We start from the raw sequence: 24250 nt of genomic DNA, 5'->3' as shown, positions 1-24250 counted from the left end.
ACTCTGGGGAAATAGGCAGGTGTTTATTCGAACAGTTTTCTTGTAGAGAAGCAGACTGTTTCCTTTTTGCAAATAATATCGGGTATACTACTTTGTGCAAATAGACCTTTTTCAGGTACTGTTCAGAATATTTATTATTTGCGTTTGGTAGCTGCGTGCTCTCAAGGGACAGGCAAGCAGGCAGAGTGTTCAGTATCTCTTGCATTAATATTTTAACTCTGGATTCTGATTTTGTTCAATGTTGTGGAAAATCCCTGCCGATGTGAGCTTTTCTGACCTACAGAACACACTGGTAGTGAGTGCCTTAATGTGTGCAGAACAGCATAGCACATAAAATAAATACACAGAGCTAAATATTAACAAGGCTAATGGGATTTTTGACTTGTGAAGGAGTGCATTTCCTATCTTCTAAGTTTCACACATCTGTTTTCTTAGTGGAAAGATAAATGTGGCTTTGAGAACTGTAGTGACTTTGGTACTGATTGTTGCTGTACTGGTGTTCAAAACTGTACACATTTGAGAGCAGCCTGGTTTCACATAGTGTCCTTTTTTCTCTTTAGGTACTCTCTAAATTCATGAGATGGCCAACACCATGCAAATCTCCAAAGACGAGCTGGAAGAACTCAAGGAGGCCTTTGCCAAAGTTGGTAGGTCACAGTGAGGATGGCATCTTGCTCCTGTCTGCTGTACATTTGAAATGGATTTATCCCATCCCTATGAGCAGTGGTGCCAGCAGGATGTGTGCAGTCTGCTGCTCTCGTGATCTTCTCCATGCCAGGGAGTCCCTTGGCAGCCTTGTTGCTTCTGGCTTGTCACTTCTAGCCAAGCAGCACAAAGGAATAGACGTGGGCAGTCTGGCTGTCAGTGTGCACTGGCAGACAGCCTTGCCCTGTTCCTCCAGGGTGGACTTTGTTGGTTCCTGATGGCAGAAGAAATATCCAAACAGGTATTGCATTACTTTGTCCCGGGCAGCACTTGAGGGCTTGCACAGCGCTTGTTTCTGATGTTATTGGTTTTGGCAGATTGGCTGAACCATGCAGATGATAAATGTAGGTGCTACATTTCTGGTTTGTGCAGGTGCATTTGAGGCATAGCATTTGGTGAGCTTGTAGGCAAAACCTAGCAAGTGTCTGTTTACCTGGCCATTCTGGAGTAACTTGTGGTGACAATTAAATGCTTTGTGGCTGTAGTGCATGTGCATTGCCCTCTGGTGGCTCTTTCTTCTCTGGTTCTCACCTCTCTAACAGTCTCTGATGCTTGAGGGGCTGCCCATCCCAGGCTGCTCCGCCTGCCTTCCAGCTTTCCCCCTGCCCTGGCATTGCAGGAGCCTCTGGCAGGCTGCTTCAGGAAGCTGAAATGGGCAGAAGACTGACATCATGGAGAAAATTGTTTTCTGCTGGTTTAGTGTCCTGATATGGCTTACTGGAAGACCAGAGAAACGCCAGGGAGGGGTGTGGTGGGAGCTGGACCGCACTGGTGTGGACTGAGGTCAGCGTATGCAGCTGGGGATCCACACCCAGGACTGGCACTGGCCGGGAATGAGTTGTACAAGTGATGAGAGCCAGTCATTTTCCTAAATGGGCGTTGGCACTGCTTGAGCACTGGTTATAAATACAAACTGGTAGTTGCCTCGTCGCATCTGTATCGGGGAAACCACCCTCTAGAGCAGGGTGGCTCTTAAAACTCTCACTTGCCCTAAATTTGCAATCTGCAGAGAGAAGTAGGAATTTCAAAGACAGCTGATTCTTATGGAGCAGTATTGTCTGTTGGGACTTGAAGCAAGTTGCATTTTAAGCAGTTCCCTCTCCTGTCTTGCTCTTCCTGAGACTTTTCCAGCAGGTGGAAGGGAGCTGCTGCAGAGGGAGACGAGTGACCATCATGCTTCTTGCTGCCTAATGTGCCTCTGAGTGCAAACCTTAATAAGGCTGGGATGCAGGCAGCCCGTTCTGTCCTTGGATAAGGTTATAATTATTAACCTGTCTGGAACATGGTGGCTTTTTGTCATTATAGTGTGTGGAAATTATTGAGATTAGGTTGGCTGGCTGCCTTTGCACTGGAAACAGGGAGAAACCCAAGACAAATCATGGTTTGTTTCAGGAAAACAGCTCACCCTGCTCATGAGGTGGGTTCCTGTTTGGTTTTAAATTATAAAAGCAGTGTCAAAACTTAGGTATTATTGAGAAATGTGATAATTAGCCTGGACATACCCATAAGTGAGATGGGATCTGTTTGTCCTTTTCAGCTGCCTTCTGTTTCGGGTGCTTTACGCCTTGTACAGCCTGGATGCGTTGCTGTGGGACATGCCTGTCAGGAGTGACTTTAATGCATTCCTTCCTTTTATTCATGCCTAAAGGAGCAGTGTTTGCCCTGGGACATAGAACTCGTTGCTAATTGGGTGACTGGCTTTCACTGGGAATTTCTAATGCCATCTCTAGTGAATGTGAAGAAAAGTTGGACCAAGGCTGCTGTTTAAAATGAAGCTTTTCTTTCATCTCCCAGCTACCTGGACGACCTGGAACGCAGCTGAGGAGCATGATTATAGCAAAGCTCAGCTGGTTGGCTTCTAGGATGTTGTAAAGGAGATGTGGGGAGGAGGAAGCATCTCACGAGGTGGTTTCTGCTCACCAAGACATGCCCTGCCCCAGCGTGTGGCTGCATGGGCTTCCTGGAGACTTGCTTTAACTCTAGCATGGGGCAAGTTGCTGCTCTGGTTGTGTAGGTTGATGGGACTTTAAAGGTGTGTGACCGGCTTTTCTGTATGATGATGATGACCTGGTGATGCTGGAAGGCAGTGAGGTGTATTACTATGTACTCAGACACCACTGGCCTTCCATGCCATTGGAAGGTATCCCCTCTCTCCCATGCAGCTGGTGTGCTGTTCTCTGACAGCCAGCAAAAGGCAAAGAGTCCCATAGACTACCCACTGCTTACTAGAAGCAGTCCACACGTGAGAAACCATGGTTTAAGGTTACCACTAAAGTCAGCTACAGCTTGGACAAGCAGCATCCAGCATCCTACAGCCAGGTATTTGTATTGGAAGTGATCCAAGTGGTAAACAGCAGTGGGGAAAAAAACCAAACATTTTAACATCTGAAAAAAGTAATTAAGTGGGGCACAAGAACTGTCTAGGCTTTGAATGACCCACAGGCTAGTGGGAGAAGAGCAGGTTGCTCCAAATCTTGGCTGATCTCTGAATTTGTTCTGTGGAACAGGTGTGTGTATGTACGTACTTGGCCAAACAGTGGCACTTCATAGTGGAGGCATGGCAGAACAAAATCTGCAAACTTGCTATGTTTATTTGTCTTCCAGAAGATCTGCTTCTAACAGCAGAGATAAACATCTTTTCTGGACAGAAAATGCTTAAAAATTGTAACACAGCTGAACACTTTGTTCTCTGTGGCAAGGTGGTAAAACAATGCTCTGAAATGTTAGCTTAAGGCAAATAGGGATCTGTGATCCTGCTGGAGTGTGTCCTGCTGAGCATATATCCTTAAAAGGAAACGTGGGTTACTTTCCCCTCTCGCATCCTGTTATTTAAGCTATTTTAAGTACTTGTTGGAGGAAGCTGAGCCAGAGCTTGAAGCAGCTTTTGGGTTTTGTTTATTGTGGCTTTGCTGCGCCACCTGGGGATGGGCAGAAGACGGTGCCGTGCATCACTGCAGTGACATTTCCCAGGTTTAGTAAGCTGGCGTGCATGCATATTTCAGTAGAAATAGGAAACTTCAGATGTGCTGTAGTTTCCTTTCTGTCAGGCAGATTATAATGAATCCAGGCTGTCGCTTGTTTGTTAAAACAATTTTGCTTTCTTCCATTAGTAATTCTGGGCTGTACGCCGAAGAATTTCATTTGGGATAGCTTCTATTTTGACAGCCTCTTCAGCTATTGAATATCCTTTCAGATTTTGTTAGAGAGGGATTTTAGACCACCTTCTGTCTGAAGCCTGGCCCTGTTGCAGGACATCCAGCAAGGCACCATATGGTGGGCCTGCAGTGACGCTGCAAATAATTATGGAACTTGCTGGTGATACAAAGGTGACTACTTTTCTTTCTAGTGCTGCTACTGTGTCCGTTTGACTGTGATGCCAGAGGGAGAACAGAGACAGCAGGAAGGGAAGCAGCTGCCCTGTGGGATAGCTGTCTCAGGCCTGTTTGTCATGTTTACATGGCTAAAGGCTCTTTTACATGTTAAGAGAAGAACAGGTCCATGTTCCACCAATAGTCAGTCGCTAGTTAAGGTTACTTGACCCTGCTCCCAAGCCGAACCCACAGGGTAGCACATCCACCAGGCTTTAGCACTTAAATCTGCCCTTCTATAGCCAAGAAGATAAAACTTGAGAGCATCTTCACTGCAAAACCAGCAATTTGCTGTGGGGTCTTGCTGTTAAACCAACAGATCTGTCCTGCGTGTAAATCCCACTCCCAAAGTGTCTGGGACATAGATGCCCTTTTAATCTATGAAGTAAATGAGTGATTAATTTTTTTTTCCCAGGATACTATGGAAGAGGAACTCTTACAGGTGGGTGTTCAGGACTGTTAAGAGTTGGAAAAACTTAGGTCCTGAGACTCAAGGATTTTGAGTGAGTTAAGGTGCATTACTCAACAGTGTGTGTCCTTCACACTTGATTATGTGCTGGCTGTCTGAGCCCAGTGCAGGTGCTGAGAGCCACTGGTGTACAGCCCCCCGATGGGCAGCATCTTTCCTGGTGCCGTGCTGCTGAATCTCATGTGAGTGTGCATTTCAGATGGCTCTTTGTGCTGCAGAGCTGCTAATTTTTGGGGGGTTTTCTTTCAGTGACCAGAGGTAAATCTTTTTTGAACTAGGAACATGTGGAGGACTGGGAAGATGCTGCTTTGCAGTGGTGAACGAAACCCTCAGAATGGGCAGATGTTGACCCAGACTGCAGTAAATTCCTAATATTTGCCCTGCAGCCAGGTTTGATGCTTTCAGGCTGAGATTGAGGTCTGCTAAGCAAGTGTGGATGAACTGGAAAATGGCCTGGGCTAGCTCCTCAGTTGCATTTCAATTGGTGTTTTTAAGTCATGGTTTCTGTTCTGCAAGCAAAGCAATATAAATGCGAGGCTGGGGATTAATTGCTTAAACTAGACTGTACTGTTAAAAAACATGCAAATCCTTCAGGTGTAGAACTGGGCTTTAAACAGGTTAAAGCATCCTTTTACCTGGAGCATCACTCCAATGTATTAGAGATGGAGCTTTTGGAACTTGGTTCACAGCCGTCTCACCCAACAGGCTTCTACCTCATGAAACATCATATATTGTTTTTCCCTTTCACTTATGAATAGGCTCAGACATGGCACATGCAAGCCTGGCTCTGAAACACTTGTGAATGCTTAAGCTAGACACATCAAGAGGAAAACCTTTTAAAGATCTGAACCAAAATCACATCCATGATCCTATCAAGGATACAGTATGTATTTAAAGTCTTATTTTTTGCTGTCCTTTACCTACTAACATTTGGGTAGATGGAAAACTTATTTTTTTAGGTGGTGGATTGATGGGAAGAAGTGATGAACAGGTGTTTCTGGATTTACCTACTTAATTTGGCAGCATGGCAAAGGACTGTGGTTGGTTCAGTCAAACACAGGCTAAAGCTGTGGGTGTTGGCTGTAATGCTGAGGGTGAAAGCAAAGTTTTGTTTCGGGTCCATAGGCCCTGGAGATTAAGAAATCTGTTCTTGTCTGAGTTTTCTTCACTGGCTGTGAGGCAGGGAAAAGATGCATTTTGTGGAGTTAGATCTAGTAATAAGAAAATTGTAACAGAAGAAGTTGTGATTTATCTAGAGGGGAAATAGTTTGCTGATGACATCTCAGGCTGGACTGTTGAGTAAAGCTTGCCTTTGTAAGCTTATATTTTTTTGGAATAAAATTCTAAAATTGAAGGCCAGACAGCAGCCTGTTGCTATCATTAATCATTGTCCCAAACCACTTTATTTCATCAGTATTATTGTAAACACTGATATTTCATAAGTAGTTTAATTAATTTATTAATCCGCTTCTATAGTTCGAGTCCTAGGGACTGGAATGTAGGAGGGAGTACAGGTTTGCTCTGTGTTACTTTGGATGTTTGACAATAGAATTTGAATTTCACTTTTTTGCTAACTTATAAAAACAGTTTTAAAATCCCATATGGATCTGGGAAATGAGGAAGGTTGGAGTGGTGGTGAGGACATGTTGCTTGCTGGAACATTGCTGTTAAATAAAACCTAAAAACTACCTCTGACACCTCATTAAAATGAAATTGACTTTCAAAATTTGCTAAGAAAAAAGTAAACATTAGAGCTATCCTGATTGTTTTATCTTATTCTGGAAAGTACCTCCCTTTAAGCATAAACACTGACCCGAGTGGCTGTGGGTTTCCCTCTTGAACAAAACCAATGCAGCTCTTCCATTGCGTAGCCTGGGCAGCTGGCAGCAGCCTGCAGTCTGCCAGGGTGGTTGGGCAGCAGAAGCTGTTGCTTGAATGGAGTTTAACTCTATGGCCTTAGGGAGAGGCTGCTGCCTTATAAATAGCAGAAAAATCTTCCCATGTGGGATGTGGGCAGAATGGTAGCTGGATGAAGCTGAGTGGGGCCAGGTGCCTTCCAGCACAGCGTGGTTTTGGCAGCCAGTGGTGGCAAGCTGCAGTCAGCAGTGCACCATCACAGCACCAGGAGATCTAGAGGTGGGGAAGAAAGTAACAGTTGCTTAAATGCAGAGACTGCTTTCCTTTAGCCTTAAAGGGCTCAGCTGATGTCTTCAGTACAGGCACTTGGTTGACTTTGCAGAGCCTGTTGTTAAATTATGATTTTAGGAGACTGCCAAATCTCTGCCTCCTCAGCCCATCCAGGTATTCCCCACCAGCGGCAGCAGTAATCCATCAAGGGTTGGTATATCCCCATGGCCCCAACCCTGGGGAGAAGATGGCAGTTCAGGCACTGAATTAACTTCCCTGGGCTGTCCGTTCCACTTGCCTTCAGCAATGGGATTTTAACATCACTACTGAGCTGGTAACAGCAGAACATGCCCTGCATCCCTGTCTCTCCAAACATGCTCAGAGGGTCATGCTTATGTCTTGGGATGTGAATCTGGACTCAACTCTGCCAAAGCCTGGGTACCAGCCGTGCTGTTAACCACACTGTCTGCTCGTCCTGGTTAGCCTGAGGAGGGAGACATCCAACCTGTGCCTGTCCGTGGTGGCAGCAAAACCTCACTTGGCTAAAAAAGGCTGGGGCTGATGGATTTGCTCTGTGCAGTCAACAGATGTGATGATGTCCCCAAAGGGGCTGGGATCTGTTGATGTGAAAAGCTCCAGATTCACACCAGATTTTTGTTTTTTTTCTTCCCGAATCTAGTAGGCGATAACATCTTGCTAAGCATGCAGTGCTGCTGTGGCTTGGTGGTTGACTGTCAAAGCCAATGTTCTTGTAGAGCATCTTGGGCAGCATTAAAATATCTGGCTGCAATTTTATGTCAGTGATGAATGGATAACATCGTTATCAACATGATAAAATATGTAAATCCAGAGCTGACTTAGTGTTTTCAGTTTAGAAAGTAAGAAGTCCTGTGTTTCATTACCGCCTATTTTTAACACTTGAAGCCAGCTGCAGTTAGACGTAAAAAGAAATGCTCTGGAGATCATTTATGAGAATGCAGATGCTCCGTTGTGAAACTTTTTCACCAGACTTGGACACACATGCTGAGAGCCATCCTGGCCAGCTCTGCTTTGAAGCTGCCATTGCCCAAAGCTGGAGAGATCTCACAGGTTGCACCGGGACACTCTCTGAGAATGCATTGTAGGTATTTACTACGTGCTTTTGATTCCTGGTGCATTCTTGGTGGTGTCCATTCAATAGTGTACTACTTGGGCTTGGTATTTTTGGTGTGGGCATCCTGCTGTGTGTCCATGTCCTGCATGGGTCTTGCTTTCAGCAAAGATGAATGCTCTGTGCAAGGTGGCCCCAAAACAGGTGTTCTGTGAGGGGCCATGCTAGGAGGTTCTTCCTTACCTCCATGTCTTGTAGACATCCCCAGAGCAAAGGTTGCTCTCTGTAAAGAACTGCTGAGCATGGGGCCTGTGTTTCTGCCCCACTGTCTGGGGCTGGTCCTGTCAGGGTAATGGTATGTTTCTTAAAACTTTCTCCTGTCTGCTCTCTTCCTCAGACCTCAACAGCAACGGGTTCATCTGTGACTATGAATTGCACGAGCTCTTCAAGGAAGCCAACCTGCCTCTCCCTGGGTACAAAGTGAGAGAGATCATCCAGAAGCTCATGATCGATGGCGACAAGAATAAAGATGGGAAGATAAGTTTTGAAGAGTTTGTCTATGTAAGTGGTATTTCTGAATTTCCAGCAGCCTGGGGGACCCCTTTTAGACAAAACTAAGGAAGGGGGTAAAAGAGGTTGAACCTGGCTTCTTGGACACTTACCCCAGTGTTGGATTTGTTTCTACAAACCGATCACTTATAGGACTTGCCATGTAAAAATTAATTCCTTGTACAGATCTCTGCATATGATCAGTCTTTTGTGCTGTCACTGCCAGCCTTTAGATTTGGACTGAGAGGAAATATGTTGTTTTTTAAACAACAAAAAAAAAAAAAAAACAAAAAAACCAAAAAGAAAACCAAAAGACTATTTCCATACAAGGTGACAACTGGAAGAAAGACTTCCAGTTCTCCAGGCTTGCAGTATTGACTGGAAGCTGCTCAATTTTTCCAGGCACATAGATGAATGCTTGTTTTCCCAGTGAAGCAGTATAATTTCCTTTCTCAATGTAATGGGACTACAAGTATTTTCTAAAGATTTGAGAGGGCATTTCAAGATGTGTTTGGAGATTAGTCCTAGATGCTGAGCTAGGAAAATTCAGATCCGCTTGTCTTAAAAGGGAAGAACAGGAGTAAAGAGATAAGAGAAACTGAAAGATAGGTCTAACCTTCAGCCTTTTTCTGACAGAATTTTTTTTTTTAATTTTTACAAAAGCATGACACTTCTGAGATACTGGTTCAATATCGATCCCTTCATCCTTTTTATACTCTGACTGAATGCTGGAAGAGTAATAAAAGTAATGTGCAGTACATTGAGGGAGCTGTTCTGATGTCAACTATTTTTCCTGACATTTCTTTATTTATCTTCACCTTCTGTTCCTTAATTGTTTTCAGACCCTCTGAACTTTTGAGTTCGGAGTCAACTAGTAAGTTGGAGTTTGTTTGCAGTTTGTGAACGCTTGCACGCTGGATGCATGTTTCAGCTGTTGGTTTGAGATGGTCCATAACTCTAACTCTGCACTAGGAAGGAAGAAATAAATCTCTTCTGCCACATTTGAATGGGACCAATGATTGAATAGACATGAAATGTCTTACAGGCAACTAAGCTATACAATAGAAGCAATGGTTGGTTGGGGGATTTTTGCAAACAAAACTTTGCTGTTTTCTAGCTCGGAGCAATTTTGCTGGGGTTTATGCTACAAAGGATGACATGAGCTGACTTGAGGTTGGGACTAAGTGACTCAGTGGTACCTCAGCATTAAAGCACTTGTTTTCAAAGAAGGTATGCAGTACCAACAATTAGTCCAGCAAATTCTAAAATAAATCTTTATCAAAATCCTTATGTTTAAAACCAACCAACCAGAAAACCTAAAACTTTTGGGCTCTTGCAACTTCACTCAGCTCTACCTGATCACAGGGCTGAGCAAAACCTCTGTGTGCCATCAGGAGATGGTTTAGCTGCACTGCATCATCCTCTTGACTTGCCACCTTCCCTGTGTTTAAGGGACAGGGAAGGTAAGGCGTGACACCTCTGCAGCCAGATGGACAAGCGCCCTCCTCTCTTTTTAACAGCAGCACTTTGTTGTTCTGCTTTACAGTGCTGTTTCATTGCCTTTTTTCTGGGTAGTGTTTAGAGAGCCTGCATACATTTCTTTTGTGTTTTCAGTGTGCTTGAAACTATTTTGATTAAGTTTTGAGGGAGTTACAGTAGACTTTTAAGCCATTGAATGGATTTTTTTCTAATAGTTGCTCAGTTCTGTAGGACCTCAGGGCCACTAATAGCAGCATACAACCTGTGCAAATGGCATGTGTAATCTTTCTGTGCTAAAGCATCTCTTCTGCCGTCAAACATGAGGGTGTTTTTTCAGTTAGCCCAAGCCTGCTGTTGGAGGAGGGAGAATCCTTGCCTGGAGCACTCGTTACACTTTATCGCAGATTTGACTTTTATGTACTTAAAGATAATTGTTTCTTGAGTTGTGGACAAACTCTTTTGTGTGAACTAAAGGCACAGTCACACGAGCATCTGGCTTACACAGAAAGGTTAGAATTGCACAACAGCTTTCTCAACTTTGGTCCTGTGGAAACTGCTGCATGTATACCTGCTCTCAGTCTGCAAAGGTTTCACATTTTTTCTTCTCGTGGTCTCTTGAAATCTACTTGAAAAGGTAAATGTATGTGAGGTACTTCATGCCTAATGCTTCTGTTTCAATAGGCACTTGCAATATGTGTTTGAGAGAGTGGGATGACTCTCTGCCCGCTGTCCATGTTCAGTTTAATACCACTACACCCTTGCTGGGCCCTTCACATTTGCTGATTTTACTACAAAGTTTGCTTTAAAGCTGTGAAGAAATAGCTGCTTCTGTGGTCCTTCTGTTTTGTGAAGACAAGATTTTCTTCTATAACAGAGCACTTTAAATTGTAGATATTCCAAGAGGTGAAAAGCAGTGACATCGCTAAAACATTCAGAAAAGCGATTAACAGGAAGGAAGGAATCTGTGCGATCGGAGGGACCTCGGAGCTCTCCAGCGAGGGGACGCAGCACTCCTATTCAGGTATCGCTCTGCCTTTTGCTTCCTCTTTTGGGTGAGTGGAGGCCGTATGCCAAAAATAGTAGATTTCTACTGCCCTGCCACGTGCTGTGCTTTTGTTCTCTGATAGCAGAGTGGCTTCATATCAAGGTGAGAACAGGACAGAATTAGAAGGTAATGCCAGGTTAGCAGTGTGTAAATTAAATGTGTGCTTATTTGTTCTGTTAACTGTGCTTGCTGATGAAGTCCTTGTGTCACAGTTGAATATAATATAACAAAGTTATTGAGTAACGAGTAAATAACAGGAATATTCTGGTAACTGGAAGTGGAAGTCATATTTCTTTAAACTTTGTGTGACTAATAAAATAGTGTGGGGCTTTTATTTGGGCTATTGTACACTGATTCTTTTGGGAAAATCTTTGCGATGTTATGAAAAAGTGTGTATTAAATTTACAATTGGTTATCTTAGAGGAAGAAAAATATGCTTTTGTAAACTGGATAAACAAAGCCCTGGAAAATGATCCCGACTGTAGGCACGTTATTCCAATGAACCCAAATACAGATGACCTGTTCAAAGCTGTGGGAGATGGGATTGTGCTATGGTAAGTCATGATGGCTCCTGAATTAAAAATAAAAATTAAAAAAATTGCCGAAATAACTTCCCAAAACTGTAGTTGGGGAATTTTAATTTTATTATAGGCTGTTTTTGTGACTAGTGTGTCTGTGTAATGTTTTGCACGTATAAAAATTGACTCGGTCACCCAGGCTTTCTTTGTCAGTGTGTGATGCTTTAGCTTTGATGCCAACTTCACAAGCTGGTATTTTTGTGTAGTGCTTTTGTTTAGGCTTGAGACTGAGTTTGCTGAAGGGGAGAAGGTGCCTTGTGGGAGCAGAAGTTGTCCTGGTGCAAGCTCAACCTGATGCTAGGTAGCTTAGGAGAGGGCAGATGTGTTAAATAGCCCATTTTCTTGGATGTTTAGACAGATGGTAACCCCTGTGGGAATGTTAGTAATCTTATCAATTAACCCAAAAATTGATTTTCTGGGAATCCTCTTTTTGCTGTTGATAATTGTTGTACCAAGTCAATAAAGTAACATATTTTGCTGCACGCTGAAAACAGAAAGCATCCAGGGCTGCCGAACACCAGCTGCCTTCTATGTATGGCTTTTCTTTTGGTTTTGTGGTTTTGGTTTCTTTTTTAAATGTGAATGAATTAATATAGTGGAGAAGTGGATCAGCCTGGAGTTTCAGTAACTCTGTATCAATACACAAAAGATATTTAGTGGGCCCATTGCCTTTAATTTCTTTTACTTTTTTTTTCTTTAGCTAGTCGTTTTTTTTTCCACCAGTTGCAAGTAATTCAGGTCTTCTGGTAAAGTCTTAACTGAGTAGAAGTAGTTAATAATAATAAGTAAAAACTTGCCATGTTTTCTGTTGACTAAAAATTTATTGTGCTCACATGCTCCTCACTGACCTCCCAAAAAAGCACAAACACTTTGAGACTTTTTTTTTTCTTGCCAGTAGTGGTACACATTTACAATAGGAGGAAGTGCGTTGTCTTACTAAAATCTGCAGTGGGTGTCAACAGAGCAATGAGTCTTCACTAGTTTAGTGACTGCTCTGTGAATAATTCATGTGCTCTTTTTGCTCCAGCAGCTGAGATCAGTAGTGGTCAGTAACATGTTTAAAGTTTCAGGCTTAGCTATTCGTTACAAATACATTCTTGATAACGTAAATATTAACTTCTGATTTACCCAACCTTGATTAAAAAAAAAAAGCACGAAACAGGCAAAAGGAAATGTACTGTGGTGAGTATTCTAATTGCTGCATTGAGTTTTGTTGAGATTAAATACTAAATGTTGTTCAAATATTATTGTTTTTCCTCCTACCAGCAAAATGATCAATCTTTCTGTTCCGGACACAATTGATGAAAGAGCAATTAACAAGAAGAAACTCACACCATTCATAATTCAGGTATAATACATTTCTGTATTCATTGCTGAAATTCATACTCGGATAGAATTAATGAAAACAACATGGTGGCTCGAGGGATTATTGTGGAATTCTGGAAAGGAGAGAGTTTTATAACTTGCATTTAAATATTAAAGGCAGTTTTGTACTGTGCATAATTGACAGTCCAAAAGACAAAAATGCTATCGTAATGACAAAATGGGTAAAATGGCTGAAATACTGTGTGCACCTGATATTGCTGCTGTGATTATATACAGCGTTGTCTTTTTAAAACAGTATGGTTATTGATGTTGGCTATCTGGGAATCATTTCATCGTAGGACAGGTTGTTTTTGCAAGGATGCCTGTGTGTGCCTATGTGTATAACTTAACACTTCTCCAGCCTTATTCTTGTTGACGCCACTAGATGCAACTAACTTGAAGGCTGAAACTAAATACCAGAGGCTGAAATTAAACCCTGCTGCCTAGTTCAGTTCTTATTGATTCAGCCTGCCGCCACCACTGCTCTGTTAAACTTCAGCTGGAGAGTGGCCAGGAGCGTTTCCTCCGAGCCGCTGCTGTTGGAGCAAGTACGGGGAGGAAATCTCCACTCTGCTGGTGCTGGATGAAAGGCAAAGCAGCATCTCCCCTGGCTGTGTCTCACTCAGCTGTGCTGTTTGCAGGAGAACCTGAACCTGGCGTTGAATTCTGCATCCGCCATCGGGTGTCATGTCGTCAATATCGGTGCAGAGGACTTGAGGGAAGGGAAACCCCACCTGGTCCTTGGGCTTCTCTGGCAGATCATTAAGATCGGCTTGTTTGCCGACATCGAGCTCAGCAGAAATGAAGGTAAATGAAACTTCTAAAAGCATAAACACCGTATTGCTTGTGCTGTCACCTCCAGCCCCATCAGCTGCCTCTTCCCTCCCCTCCTCTCTGCAGAAAGGGACGTACTCTTTGGGTTCACTGAGATGTGTGCCAAGCTGAGTGCTCTCCAGCCTGTTTATGGCTGTGAGTTAGGTTCAGGCGGGTGGGTTGTGCCATCCTGGTAATGTGTGTCAGCATTGGAGAACTGGCTGAACACAAGTCTGTAAGTCATGATGCATCTTGGTTCAAGCCTTGTGGTGTGAATGAGCGTGTTGCTTTGTGATGCCTTGGGCTAGGCAGGCTCTCCCACTGTGCTTCAGCCATAGGTACGTAACGGTGTTGGGAGGTGGCAAAAGCTGCTTGCATCCTTTTAGGATTCTAAACAGCTGCACATCTTCCTCAAAAAAAAAAAAAAAAAAAAAATGAGGGCTTCAGCTCTTTGGGAATATGTTTGCAATGACTTGATTCTCCTCAAATCCTCCTTGCTACTGTCAGTGGCAGAGCTGAGCTCTCAGTTCATTCTTAGTGATGCTGCAGCTCTCCCCCTGTGCTCACTTGGTCCTGCACAACAACCTCCAAAATTTAAATTCTTCAAATAATTCAAAGAGTTCTGTTATTCCTACATGGGCTATCACAGTACCCATATGGATGGAGGGGCCTCAGTGTCTTTTGTTTAAAGTTCCCAGTTGTGAAGTGGTGACATTGTTTGGCTTAGATTGAAAATTCATGTCAAGGGAAGCACCTGCCAGCTGAAACGGTGCTTATCTTGGCTTCTCTGGCTTTTTTTTTTTTTTATTTTTTTTTTTAACAGCACATATGAAACTGCTGGAAGCACTTTTTCATTGTGATAGAAGTACATTTACATTTAGCTTACTGTCCTCAGCTTCAAAGACTGCATGTAAAATCCTGATAATTTTGTTATACGGGAAAATGGAAAATACTTTTTGCACACAGTTTTCTAAACCATTCATACTCTGTGTAACAACCAACTCAGGAAAAGTGCATGAAAACCCAGATTATTTGGAGTTAATCAGTAGTTGGCATTGTCCCCCACTTCGGCCCCTGAAGTGTTTCTGCAGCTCTAAATCTGGCATGCAGATTTGCTTCTTGAAAACTCCTTCCTTCCATCCTCTCACAAGAATTTTTCTTTTAGCACTGGCTGCCTTACTTCGTGATGGTGAAAATTTGGAGGACCTTATGAAGCTATCCCCAGAAGAGCTGCTCCTAAGATGGGCCAACTTCCACTTGGAAAACGCAGGCTGGCACAAAATCAATAACTTCAGCTCAGATATCAAGGTACCAAGAGCTCTCCTGGACTGTGTGTCCCTGGGAAAAGGCTGGGAGCCAGCCAGGGCCGTGTTTGCATGTGTAAATGAGGCCCTTCATCTGCAGACAGGACCTTTCCTAACCTCAGTACACTGAGTAGGATTATGGGGGTTTTATGGATGGTATATTTAAAGTACCACAGTGCTGTTCTCTCTTGCCATGAGGTTGAGCCCAGGGTTGAACTGTCTGCTGGTGGAATCCTGCTGCAAAGCTGTTGAATGTTTTAATTCAGTAGGAAACTGGTATTACTCATGTGTTCTCTAATGTTCTTAATCCATCTCTTTTGATGGAAATAATTTTTCAAGGGCACACAGCTTGCTCAGACAGGGTGAAATACTTAACCGCATCATCCCTGGAGAGTGTGACTTCCACACACTCCTGGCAGGTGGTGGCATTTCATCCAAAACGTCATGGACTGGTGAAAAGGGAAACAAGACCCCTTATTCTCTACACTGGGCTGAGTAGAAATGGGAGTAGTGAGTCTTACAGCTGTTTTTCATATGTGAGGGGGTGTCTTGTCTTCTCTCAGCACTACTGAGAAATGGAGGGTTGTGACTCCTGGTCAGTATAGGGTTTTTGGACACTGGTTTCAGCAGGTTTCTGGAGCTTATTCACATGGCCAGAAGTTTTGAGGAGAAAGAGGACTGAAGTGGATTCCAGGTTAAAGGACTGTTGGGGTGGGAGAAAAACCCTGATAACTGAGGTGCATGGGGAGCCCAGAGCTCCCCTGTGTGTGTGTATGAGTGCACACACACACCGTCACTCTCATTTCCAACTTCAAAGTCACTTACAGCTTTGCTGATAGGTGTTGGTTTGTCTGGTGCAACCCATAGGCTGACAGAATATGCTGAGGTCCTTCGTAGTGCTGGTGTCTAAAAAGACTTGTAGCTGATAAATAATTACTGCAGCTATTTGCTTCTCCTAGTTTGTGACCATCGCTGGCCTCTCTCCTTTAAGCTATTCTAGCCAATGGGCAGGCACAGGAGAAAACATTGACTTCTTATAATCAGCAGTAGGAAGGGCTGCCTTGTTTAAGGGTTAGGGCTGCCTTGGGTCATCTGGCTGTGGGGCCATGAGAGCCAGCAGCACGGGGTCACTGCCTCCTCCAGCCATTGGAGAGGAGGCTGTGACACCAGAGCTTGCAGCAAAGGCAGCTTAAACAGTTCAAACACATAATTTTCATCTTAAATATTTCTAACCTTTTACCTTTCTTTTTCCTTTTCTGCTGCCTGGATTTCTGCCATCATGCTCTCTCTTAAGCTTACAGATTTTGGTAATTCGGTAAAGGTACATAAGCCAATTATACACAGTGACTTGTTAAAGATGAGTCTGAAATGAATTGTTATGGTGTGTTCACTGCTGGGAGGGAGACCTGAATTTTCTTTTTCATCCATTTCAGGATTCCAGAGCTTATTTCCACCTCCTCAATCAAATTGCACCTAAGGGGCAGAAAGAAGGAGAGCCTCAGATCGATATTAACATGTCAGGTTTCAACGTAAGTATTCAGACTGTCATGTCCTCATGCTGTACTCGCGAACTACCTGTACCCTGTAATTGCCACATGACATCTAGGTAACCTGGTATCTTAATTTCTAGAATGTGTAAAGTGTCAGTGGGCATGTGTGCACCTCAGGTATGTGCTAAATGAGTGGTTGTTGCAGTCTGACTGCTACCCGTGAATTAACATAGATGACTGAGAAATCATTTGTGGTTTTGCTCTATTTGGGTCCATGCTGATTTCTGGTTTTAAACCACCACATTCAAAAAGCATAAAAATCAGAAAGCATATAAACCTGGAAAGCACTATTCTGGTAAAAATGCCAAGACAAACCAGGACAATTACATCCACAGCAGCAGGGATTAGCATGCATGCTTCATCCCTTTGTTTGATTAGCCTAGCAAGGGCAGGTTGGAGGTGTGACAGTCTGGAGCTTCCCATCTGCCTTGTAGCCCGATCTCTTCCATGACAGCTCTTGTCCATTTCATCCCTGGCAGGAAAAGGACGACTTGCGGAGAGCAGAGTACATGCTTCAGCAGGCGGATCGGCTTGGCTGCCGGCAGTTTGTCACGCCAGCTGATGTGGTCAGTGGCAATCCCAAACTGAACCTGGCCTTTGTTGCCAACCTGTTCAACAAGTACCCAGCACTTACCAAGCCTGAAAACCAGGACATCGACTGGACCCTACTGGAAGGTGATGGCCATATCAGTCACAAAATTAGCAGGAGGGAAATATCTAACCTAAACACTTGTGTCACAAGAGGCTGTGCCCAGCAGAGGTATCTCCATGGTAGTAACACCTATGATTTGAGGCTTCGGTGCTGCAGTTGTTGTTACCTCCTTTGGGGCAGATGAGAAGGGTACGTGACAGCCTGTTCAGCTGCTCTGACCCTGATGTGGAGCCTGGTCCTGTAGGAGCAATGCCAGCAGCCTGTCAGTCTCCATGTCAGGGCTGGGAAGTCAGTTTTGCCATTCCCTGCAATGGGCAGGAGCACCTCAGTAATGCAGTGAGACGTTCATGGGAGCACTAATTGCTGGCAGAACTGGCCTTAGCGCTTTGGCTGCTTGGCTCCCGGATAGCAGTTAACTAACACCCGTGTGAAAAACCTTCCTGCTACTTTCTCTAGTAGAAAGTGCAAAAGGCATACTCTTCCGAGGCCTGGAGAAATCAAACTGATATCCAAAACTAGATATCAGGGCAACCCTCTTCCTTTGAAAAATTTATAGTAGAAAAAAATACCCTTTTTCTGCTTGGAAACCTCATCGATGAGCTATGCTGCTCGAAGTTCCATGCCTTGCAAAGTGGAAAATCCTGCACAGCTCTGAGCTTGCAGAAGTTGCATGAACTTGTTTTCTCTCATCTAGGAGAGACGCGTGAGGAACGGACCTTCCGCAACTGGATGAACTCCCTGGGTGTGAACCCCCATGTAAATCACCTCTATGGGTAAGTGTTAGGCCCTTGGGAGAGACTCAGCTAGAGGGTCCCAGTCAGACTAGAGGTGGGCCCACACCAGTGTCCTGTTGCCCACAGTGCCAAGCAGCGAGCTTGAGGAAAAGGTGATGGTAGGGAGTGGGAGATGCTCACTGTGCCCCCCCTGCAATCTGCTGCTTGGGCATTTCTGAGCCAGCACTTGTCACACCAGGAATTGGCTTTAAGAGCTGAACACAGTTTGGTTTTTTTCCCCTATCTTGTGTAAATTCGTACCCTGAGATCCCAATACATTTAGATCTGCTTGAGCAACTGCACTAGGACAACTGGAACTCAGTTACCTCTCACCTAAGTTTAGGGCTTAACCAAGACATCATAGTTAGGAGGCAAGGTACTCTGGGTCACTGTAGTCAGTGGAGAGAGGTGGCTACCTTTGGATTTTATGTAGCAAAATTCTTCCCTGAGTCTGTTGCTTTAGCTCAGCAGCTAGGTGATGCTAAGCATGGAGCATTTGTCCTGCCCTGAAAACTACAAAATGTTTTTTCTTTTTAGGGTTGCTGAAATTGCAACAACCTGTAAAGACTAGTAATTGTTCATGATGTGAAAAAAATCAGAGTGCATTTAAATCTTGAAACATTAGGTTTAATTAGTGTTTTCCACTTTAGCGATCTCCAAGATGCACTGGTAATACTACAATTATATGAAAAGATTAAAGTTCCTGTTGACTGGAATAAGGTTAACAAGCCTCCGTACCCTAAGCTTGGAGCAAATATGAAAAAGGTAAGCATTTCAAAAGACTTTAAAAGAAGCCATGGATACTAAAAATTCCCATTTGAACCTTCTAGTCAACTGAGTGAATTTGTGAGTGATTTTCTGTTTAAACTCTTTTTCTGTGTAGCTAGAAAACTGTAACTACGCTGTAGACTTGGGAAAGCATCCAGCTAAATTCTCCCTGGTTGGTATTGGAGGACAGGATCTGAATGACGGAAACCCAACGCTGACACTAGCCTTAGTCTGGCAGTTGATGAGAAGGTAGGACCCCTCTCAAACATGTGAAACTTGTGAATGGAGTACAAAGTTTGGGAAGTATTTTCCATGAGAGCACTGCAGCAGTGGAATAGATCACCCAGAAAGACTGCAAAACCTCTGTCCTTGTGGAGTTTCTGAGACAAAGCTGGACAAAACTGTGGCAGAGCTGATCCTGCTGCACATGGGAGGCTGGAGCAGAGACCACTGGAGAACCCACTGGTGGGTCTGTAAACATTTGCTGACCAGGATCACCCCTCTCTCTCTTGCCTGCTCAAGCTTGTTCCACATACAGAAGCCCTAAGCAGGAACATTTACACAACATTTCTGTTATAATTTTTAGGTGGAAATTGAGAGAAAAACATTCCAGAGCTGCTTTATAACCCCCTTCTGCATTGGAATGGGGGGAAGGAGAAACTTAACAGATAAAGTTGATCATCCTTTTTCTCATCTATTTCTGAAGAATTCCAAGATGTTGCAAATATGTATCTGCAAAATAGCTGCATGGTAGTTCCTTATTTGGCCTTAGAGGTCAGAGTGCTAACTCGTGAGCTGATCCAGACCTTTTAGGTGATGTGTTAACCACAGTAATTATGAGCATAATGTTTGAGCAAGTGGTAAATGGTGAAATAGTTTAACAAGTGTCCTGAGCCCAGGCAATTTTGTGATCTCATATTAAAGGATTTGAAAGGCTAGAAAGACTAAATGCTTTAACAGAAATCACACTTCTGGTAAGATAGATGATTCTTCCTTTCTGCTACAGGAGGTTTTTTTTTAAAAAAAAGTCTCAGCTCTGCTATGTGAAGACTTTCAAAGCTGCCATGGGCTCCCATTGCATCCTGGTTGCACGCTTACCAGGATTTTGCCTAGGCTCTCTGCCTAATCTTGTTCTCTCTGCTGGTTCTCAGGTACACGCTGAATGTCCTCGAGGACCTGGGTGACGGTCAGAAAGCTAATGATGACATTATAGTCAGCTGGGTAAACCAGACCCTGAAAGAAGCTGGCAAGTCAACCTCCATCCAGAACTTCAAGGTGCAGCTTCCCCTCTTGCATCCAAAAGCACAGGGTGCCCAACAAGTATTTCCTTGGCTGCAGGAACACTAGGAGCATCTTAGGAAGGGGTTTAAAAAGGACAAGATTAAGTTTGTGCAGGGAACAAAGTGGCTTCAAGCTACCAGAGAGGAGGCTTTTTAGGACTACGTACAGTGGGGAACAGCAGTGGAGCAAGAGAGCTGATGAGGTGGCAGAGGAGGGAGAGGGAGAGGCTCTGGGGCAGAGGTGGGGGCTGAGATGCTGGCAAGCATAGGGGCCAGAGCTGGTGAGCGTTGCCCCTTGGGGTCTGGTCAGTGGAGTAGACCTGCCTGCACGTGTTACTGCTTCATGATTTCAGAGCACTTGCAGTAATGATCTTGTTACTATTGCCAAAGGAGAAGCAGCAGTTCAGTTTTCCCTGTGGTCCAGCTGGGAATAATCAACAACACTGCTGCTTTGAAATGGCTTGTTTAGAGCTTGTCTTGTTGCAAAGCAGCTGGACTGAGGTGAGAAGTATGCTTTAAGAATTAGATGTTCATCTTTACTTGTCTGTTCCTGTGTTCTCTAGGACAAGACTATTAGCACAAGCTTGGCGGTTGTGGATTTAATTGATGCTATACAGCCTGGTTGTATCAACTATGACCTTGTAAAGACCGGTCATCTATCAGAAGACGACAAACAAAATAATGCAAAGTAAGTTCGCTGTCTCAAAAGCTGTTTTGCATTTCTTCTATGTGCTGGCCCTAAACTGCAAGTGCTTTTACGACAGTTTATTACTGTAGTTTTCAATCTCTTTTAACACTGTACCTTTTAGACAGGCAGCACTTCTTGAAATCTGATTGCTGTCCTTGCCCGTAACGCTGGAGGGAGCAGTTGCCTGGACTCTGTTGCTTGTTGAGAGAAATGCCGAACAGCCCAGGCAGTCCTTAGCAATGGTATTCTGTTTCTCACCTGTTTGTTCAGGCATATGAAGTGCTCGGCCGGTGGCTCAGTTTTGAAATTAAACCCCTCTATGTCTCATGTCTTGCTGAATCATCATAGCTTGTCGAGTTTAAAGTATGCCTATTAAAACCCACCTTTGAAATGTGTGTTCTGCAACTGTTCTGCAGTGGCAGAATGACAGCAAAGTTCCTCGCAAATAATAGTGTCTCCTGATTATTCCTAAAGAGCAAGCAGAAGGGGAAATGTAAATGTTAGCTGATTAATCCTTGGTTGTACATGCTATCTATTAGCCCTAACAAATAGTAATTACAGGTTTTTTTAAATGGTGGTAAAGTGGACTTGATATTCAAAGGCCAGTTTGTGCATTAAAGATCAAAACACATTTATAAAACAAACAGATGCGGTATGATTGGACTGTTGCACATCTTGAACCTTAATAAAGAGTATAATAGTTGAAATTGTGTTGGATAGGACAGGAGCTGTGTTGTCATTTTTTGGTAGCAGTCTCAGTGCTGACCCACTCATCTTTCCATGGTGAATAGGTATGCTGTGTCCATGGCAAGAAGAATTGGTGCCAGAGTTTATGCTCTTCCAGAAGATCTTGTGGAGGTGAAACCGAAGATGGTCATGACCGTGTTTGCCTGCTTGATGGGCAGAGGAATGAAGCGAGTATAAAAGGGTTGATCTACGTAAAGAAAAAAAGCAAAACACAACAAAAACCCAACCTGCCACCCTGGGTGCATGAGTAGCAGATCAGCTGTGACCACGTTGAAATGCTGTTGGCCTGGGAACTGTTGAAGTTCAAAGGACTTTGTTTTGCTTTGCAAGACAAACTCTTATCAAAATTCTCAGGGAGAGGAGTTTTAACCAACAGACGTGCTCTTTTCCCAAAGGAAAGTTTAACTTACCAAGAGCTCACAGAAATGCATTCATAACAGACCTGCATCTTGCAATACTGCTCGGGAGCTGTTTTCACCCCACTGTTTCTCAGATACTTGGTGTGTGTTTTTGTTGCCCCTGAGGGCTATAAGGTGGTTGGTATGAACTGTAATGGAAACAAATCTAATTTCTATCTGCAATCCAGTTTAATTCCTGTCAGACGGTCCAAGCATATTCTAGGTTTGACCACTTTCTTAACTTTGCAAATAAATCTACAGTACAAGTTGGGACCTGCAGGCCAGCTCGCAATGCTAGAAGAGAAATGTGTAATTAGGAAGATGGATCTTCCTCTGGTATTCTCTGTACATGGTGCTTTTTTATACATCTAACTATTTTGATTACTTTACAAGTAAAGCATGGCAGTTTTTTCTCTCGCTGCTTGTGAAAAGGGATTTTTTTTCATTATTTTGTGTTGTTGTTTTTTTTTTTTAAAGTTATACTATACATGAGAATACCACCATCCTTGGATCTCTCGCAGTAACATGTTGTCATGTTGCTGATGGCACAGTTACACCAGAGAATGGAAGTGAATGCATTTTTGTACGCATCTTGGTTCAGTTCTGTGCACCAAGAAAATAATTTTTACAAGAATCTGCATGAAAACTATAACTTTTTTATTTAAAATGCTGTTGGATATAAAACCATACTACATTGTGGGGAGGTTTTGTGCAGGGAAGAGGCAAATGTTATAAACAGCAGGGTTCAATAAACTGAACAGCAAATGTGCTGGAACACAAAACTATTTTTACAGATAAAAGGAAGCATTGTCGCCAAAGAAGGAAGAGTCTGTATCCATAGGATTTAATATTATCTTGCTTTGGCAAGCTGTTTGCTATATTTTGAGATCATATTGCTATTCCAAGCTATTCAAAGCGATGTAATATGGTGGCAAAGCATTAGTTGAAATAAAAACATTTAAATACACTCTTCTTTCCTTATTTACACTGACCCAGCATGGCAGCCTGTCCTCAGTCGCTTTCAGTTTTGCTTTGGTTGATCTTTTTGTTTTGTGCCAGGTCCATTGGTCTGTAAGTCATCGTAGAATCGGCGTGTGCTTGAGGAGCTCTTGTTTTTTAAGATGGGCACTGGCAGTGCAATTATCCCCAACCTGTGTTTTAGCGAGGCCTTGCCTTTGTGGTAGCTTCTGTAAAACCTTGCTCTGGAAGTCTTGCTGTGTGCCCAAAGATGATGTCTGTGGGAGTAGGGGAGGAGCCCTGTTAAGGGCAAAACCCAGGAGGAGGTAAAAAAGTTGTTCCTTGTGTCAGGGGCATGCCATCTAGGCTTGCTTCCGAAACCACAGGTCTGGGGGCATAGTGGCTGCTGACACAAGTCCCTGGCATGATTTGGGTCTTGTGGTGCTGTGGTGGGAGAGGGGATGCCCAGCAGCCACAGGCTGTTGTGGGGGGGGTGGGGAGGATTTCCCTGCTTGCTGTGTCCAGCAAGGCTGGAACAGGGATGTGGGTGTTGGAGGGTCATGGTGATCCTAATGCACCAGTTCCTTTGTTCGTGCAACCTGTGGGTGAGAGCCTGAGTGTCCCATGAGCTTTGCCAAAGTAGCCTGACAGTGCAGAAGTCCCCCCAAACAACAAGTGGCTTTGATGAAAATCAAGAATAATTTCTGTGAGACTGGTGTTGTGTAAACAAACTTCTGTGACCTTAACTACATAAACCTGGTCTGGGCTGTCCCCCTCCTGACCTGTCTTGAATGATTTTTAATTTTTTTTTTTTTTTTTCACAGTGCTGTTTTAGGTAGGTGTGTTTTGTGTAAGAGGCATGTTGCAGCTTGTCTGCTGATGGAATGGGGATGAGCTTGTGGGTTAACCCAGATTACAGGTTGGTGCCTGGCATTCTCTTGGGGCATCATCTTGGGTAACAAGGTGGCACAGCTGTGGGCTTAAGTCACTTCAAAAATCCCAGAAGCCAAATGCTTGGAGGAATGTGGGAACCTAACGACCAAATACATCATTCCCTATCCTCTGCTCCAAACCATCCTATGGTGTGAAGATGCTGGTGCGAAGGAGTTCTGTTCAGTGCTGCGTTGTCAGTGCTCCTGAACCATGTAAATGGTTGTGTCCTCGCTTTTTTTTTTTTTTTGTAAAGCAAGGAGTACAAAAAAAAAAAAATAAACCCAACAAGAACAACCCAAAACCCAACCCCCTCTTGCTTATGACCGTGTCCTCCATGAGAGACTGCTGGAGAAGCAGGTCCTACTGGAAAGTGATTTCTGTTGAAGCAGACGTTAGACAGGTCGGCTGGAGCCCAGGGTAAGGATTCCGTGGCTTCCCTTTGTTCCCTTCTTTGGGTTTTTCGGGTGATTAAGTGTAAACATATTAACAAGGTTATGTGGGACCTGCAGGGCTCCGTGTCCGTGGTGTCCGCGTGCGCTGGATGAGTCCCCGGTGGCGCAGGTGCCGCAGAAGCTCCCGCCCCACGGGACCTTCCTCCGCGGCGAGATGCGC

General features: G+C 43.8%; 1 protein-coding gene across 2 annotated transcripts; it reads left to right on the top strand.

Annotated features, from left to right (window-relative positions):
• Positions 1-558: 558 nt before the first annotated feature.
• On the top strand, positions 559-21866 carry PLS3 (plastin 3). 2 transcript variants are annotated; one of them, XM_010086506.1, is made up of 16 exons: positions 559-647; positions 8157-8320; positions 10679-10808; positions 11254-11386; positions 12677-12758; positions 13417-13582; positions 14754-14896; positions 16187-16213; positions 16326-16421; positions 16922-17117; positions 17789-17867; positions 18518-18632; positions 18751-18884; positions 19787-19910; positions 20479-20603; positions 21395-21866. In XM_010086506.1, exons 1-16 carry the CDS (start codon positions 581-583, stop codon positions 21525-21527), a joined length of 1914 nt encoding a protein of 637 aa, XP_010084808.1. In that variant the 5' UTR covers positions 559-580; the 3' UTR covers positions 21528-21866. The 2 variants fall into 2 exon arrangements, with proteins under 2 accessions (XP_010084808.1, XP_010084809.1); XM_010086507.1 differs by lacking the exon at positions 16187-16213.
• The last annotated feature ends 2384 nt before the right edge of the window (positions 21867-24250 follow it).

The sequence above is a fragment of the Pterocles gutturalis genome, unplaced genomic scaffold, assembly GCF_000699245.1.
Source record: "Pterocles gutturalis isolate BGI_N339 unplaced genomic scaffold, ASM69924v1 scaffold8626, whole genome shotgun sequence".
Classification (NCBI taxonomy): domain Eukaryota; kingdom Metazoa; phylum Chordata; class Aves; order Pterocliformes; family Pteroclidae; genus Pterocles; species Pterocles gutturalis.
The sequence above is the reverse complement of the archived record's forward strand: the minus strand, read 5'-3'. Positions and strand labels throughout refer to the sequence as shown.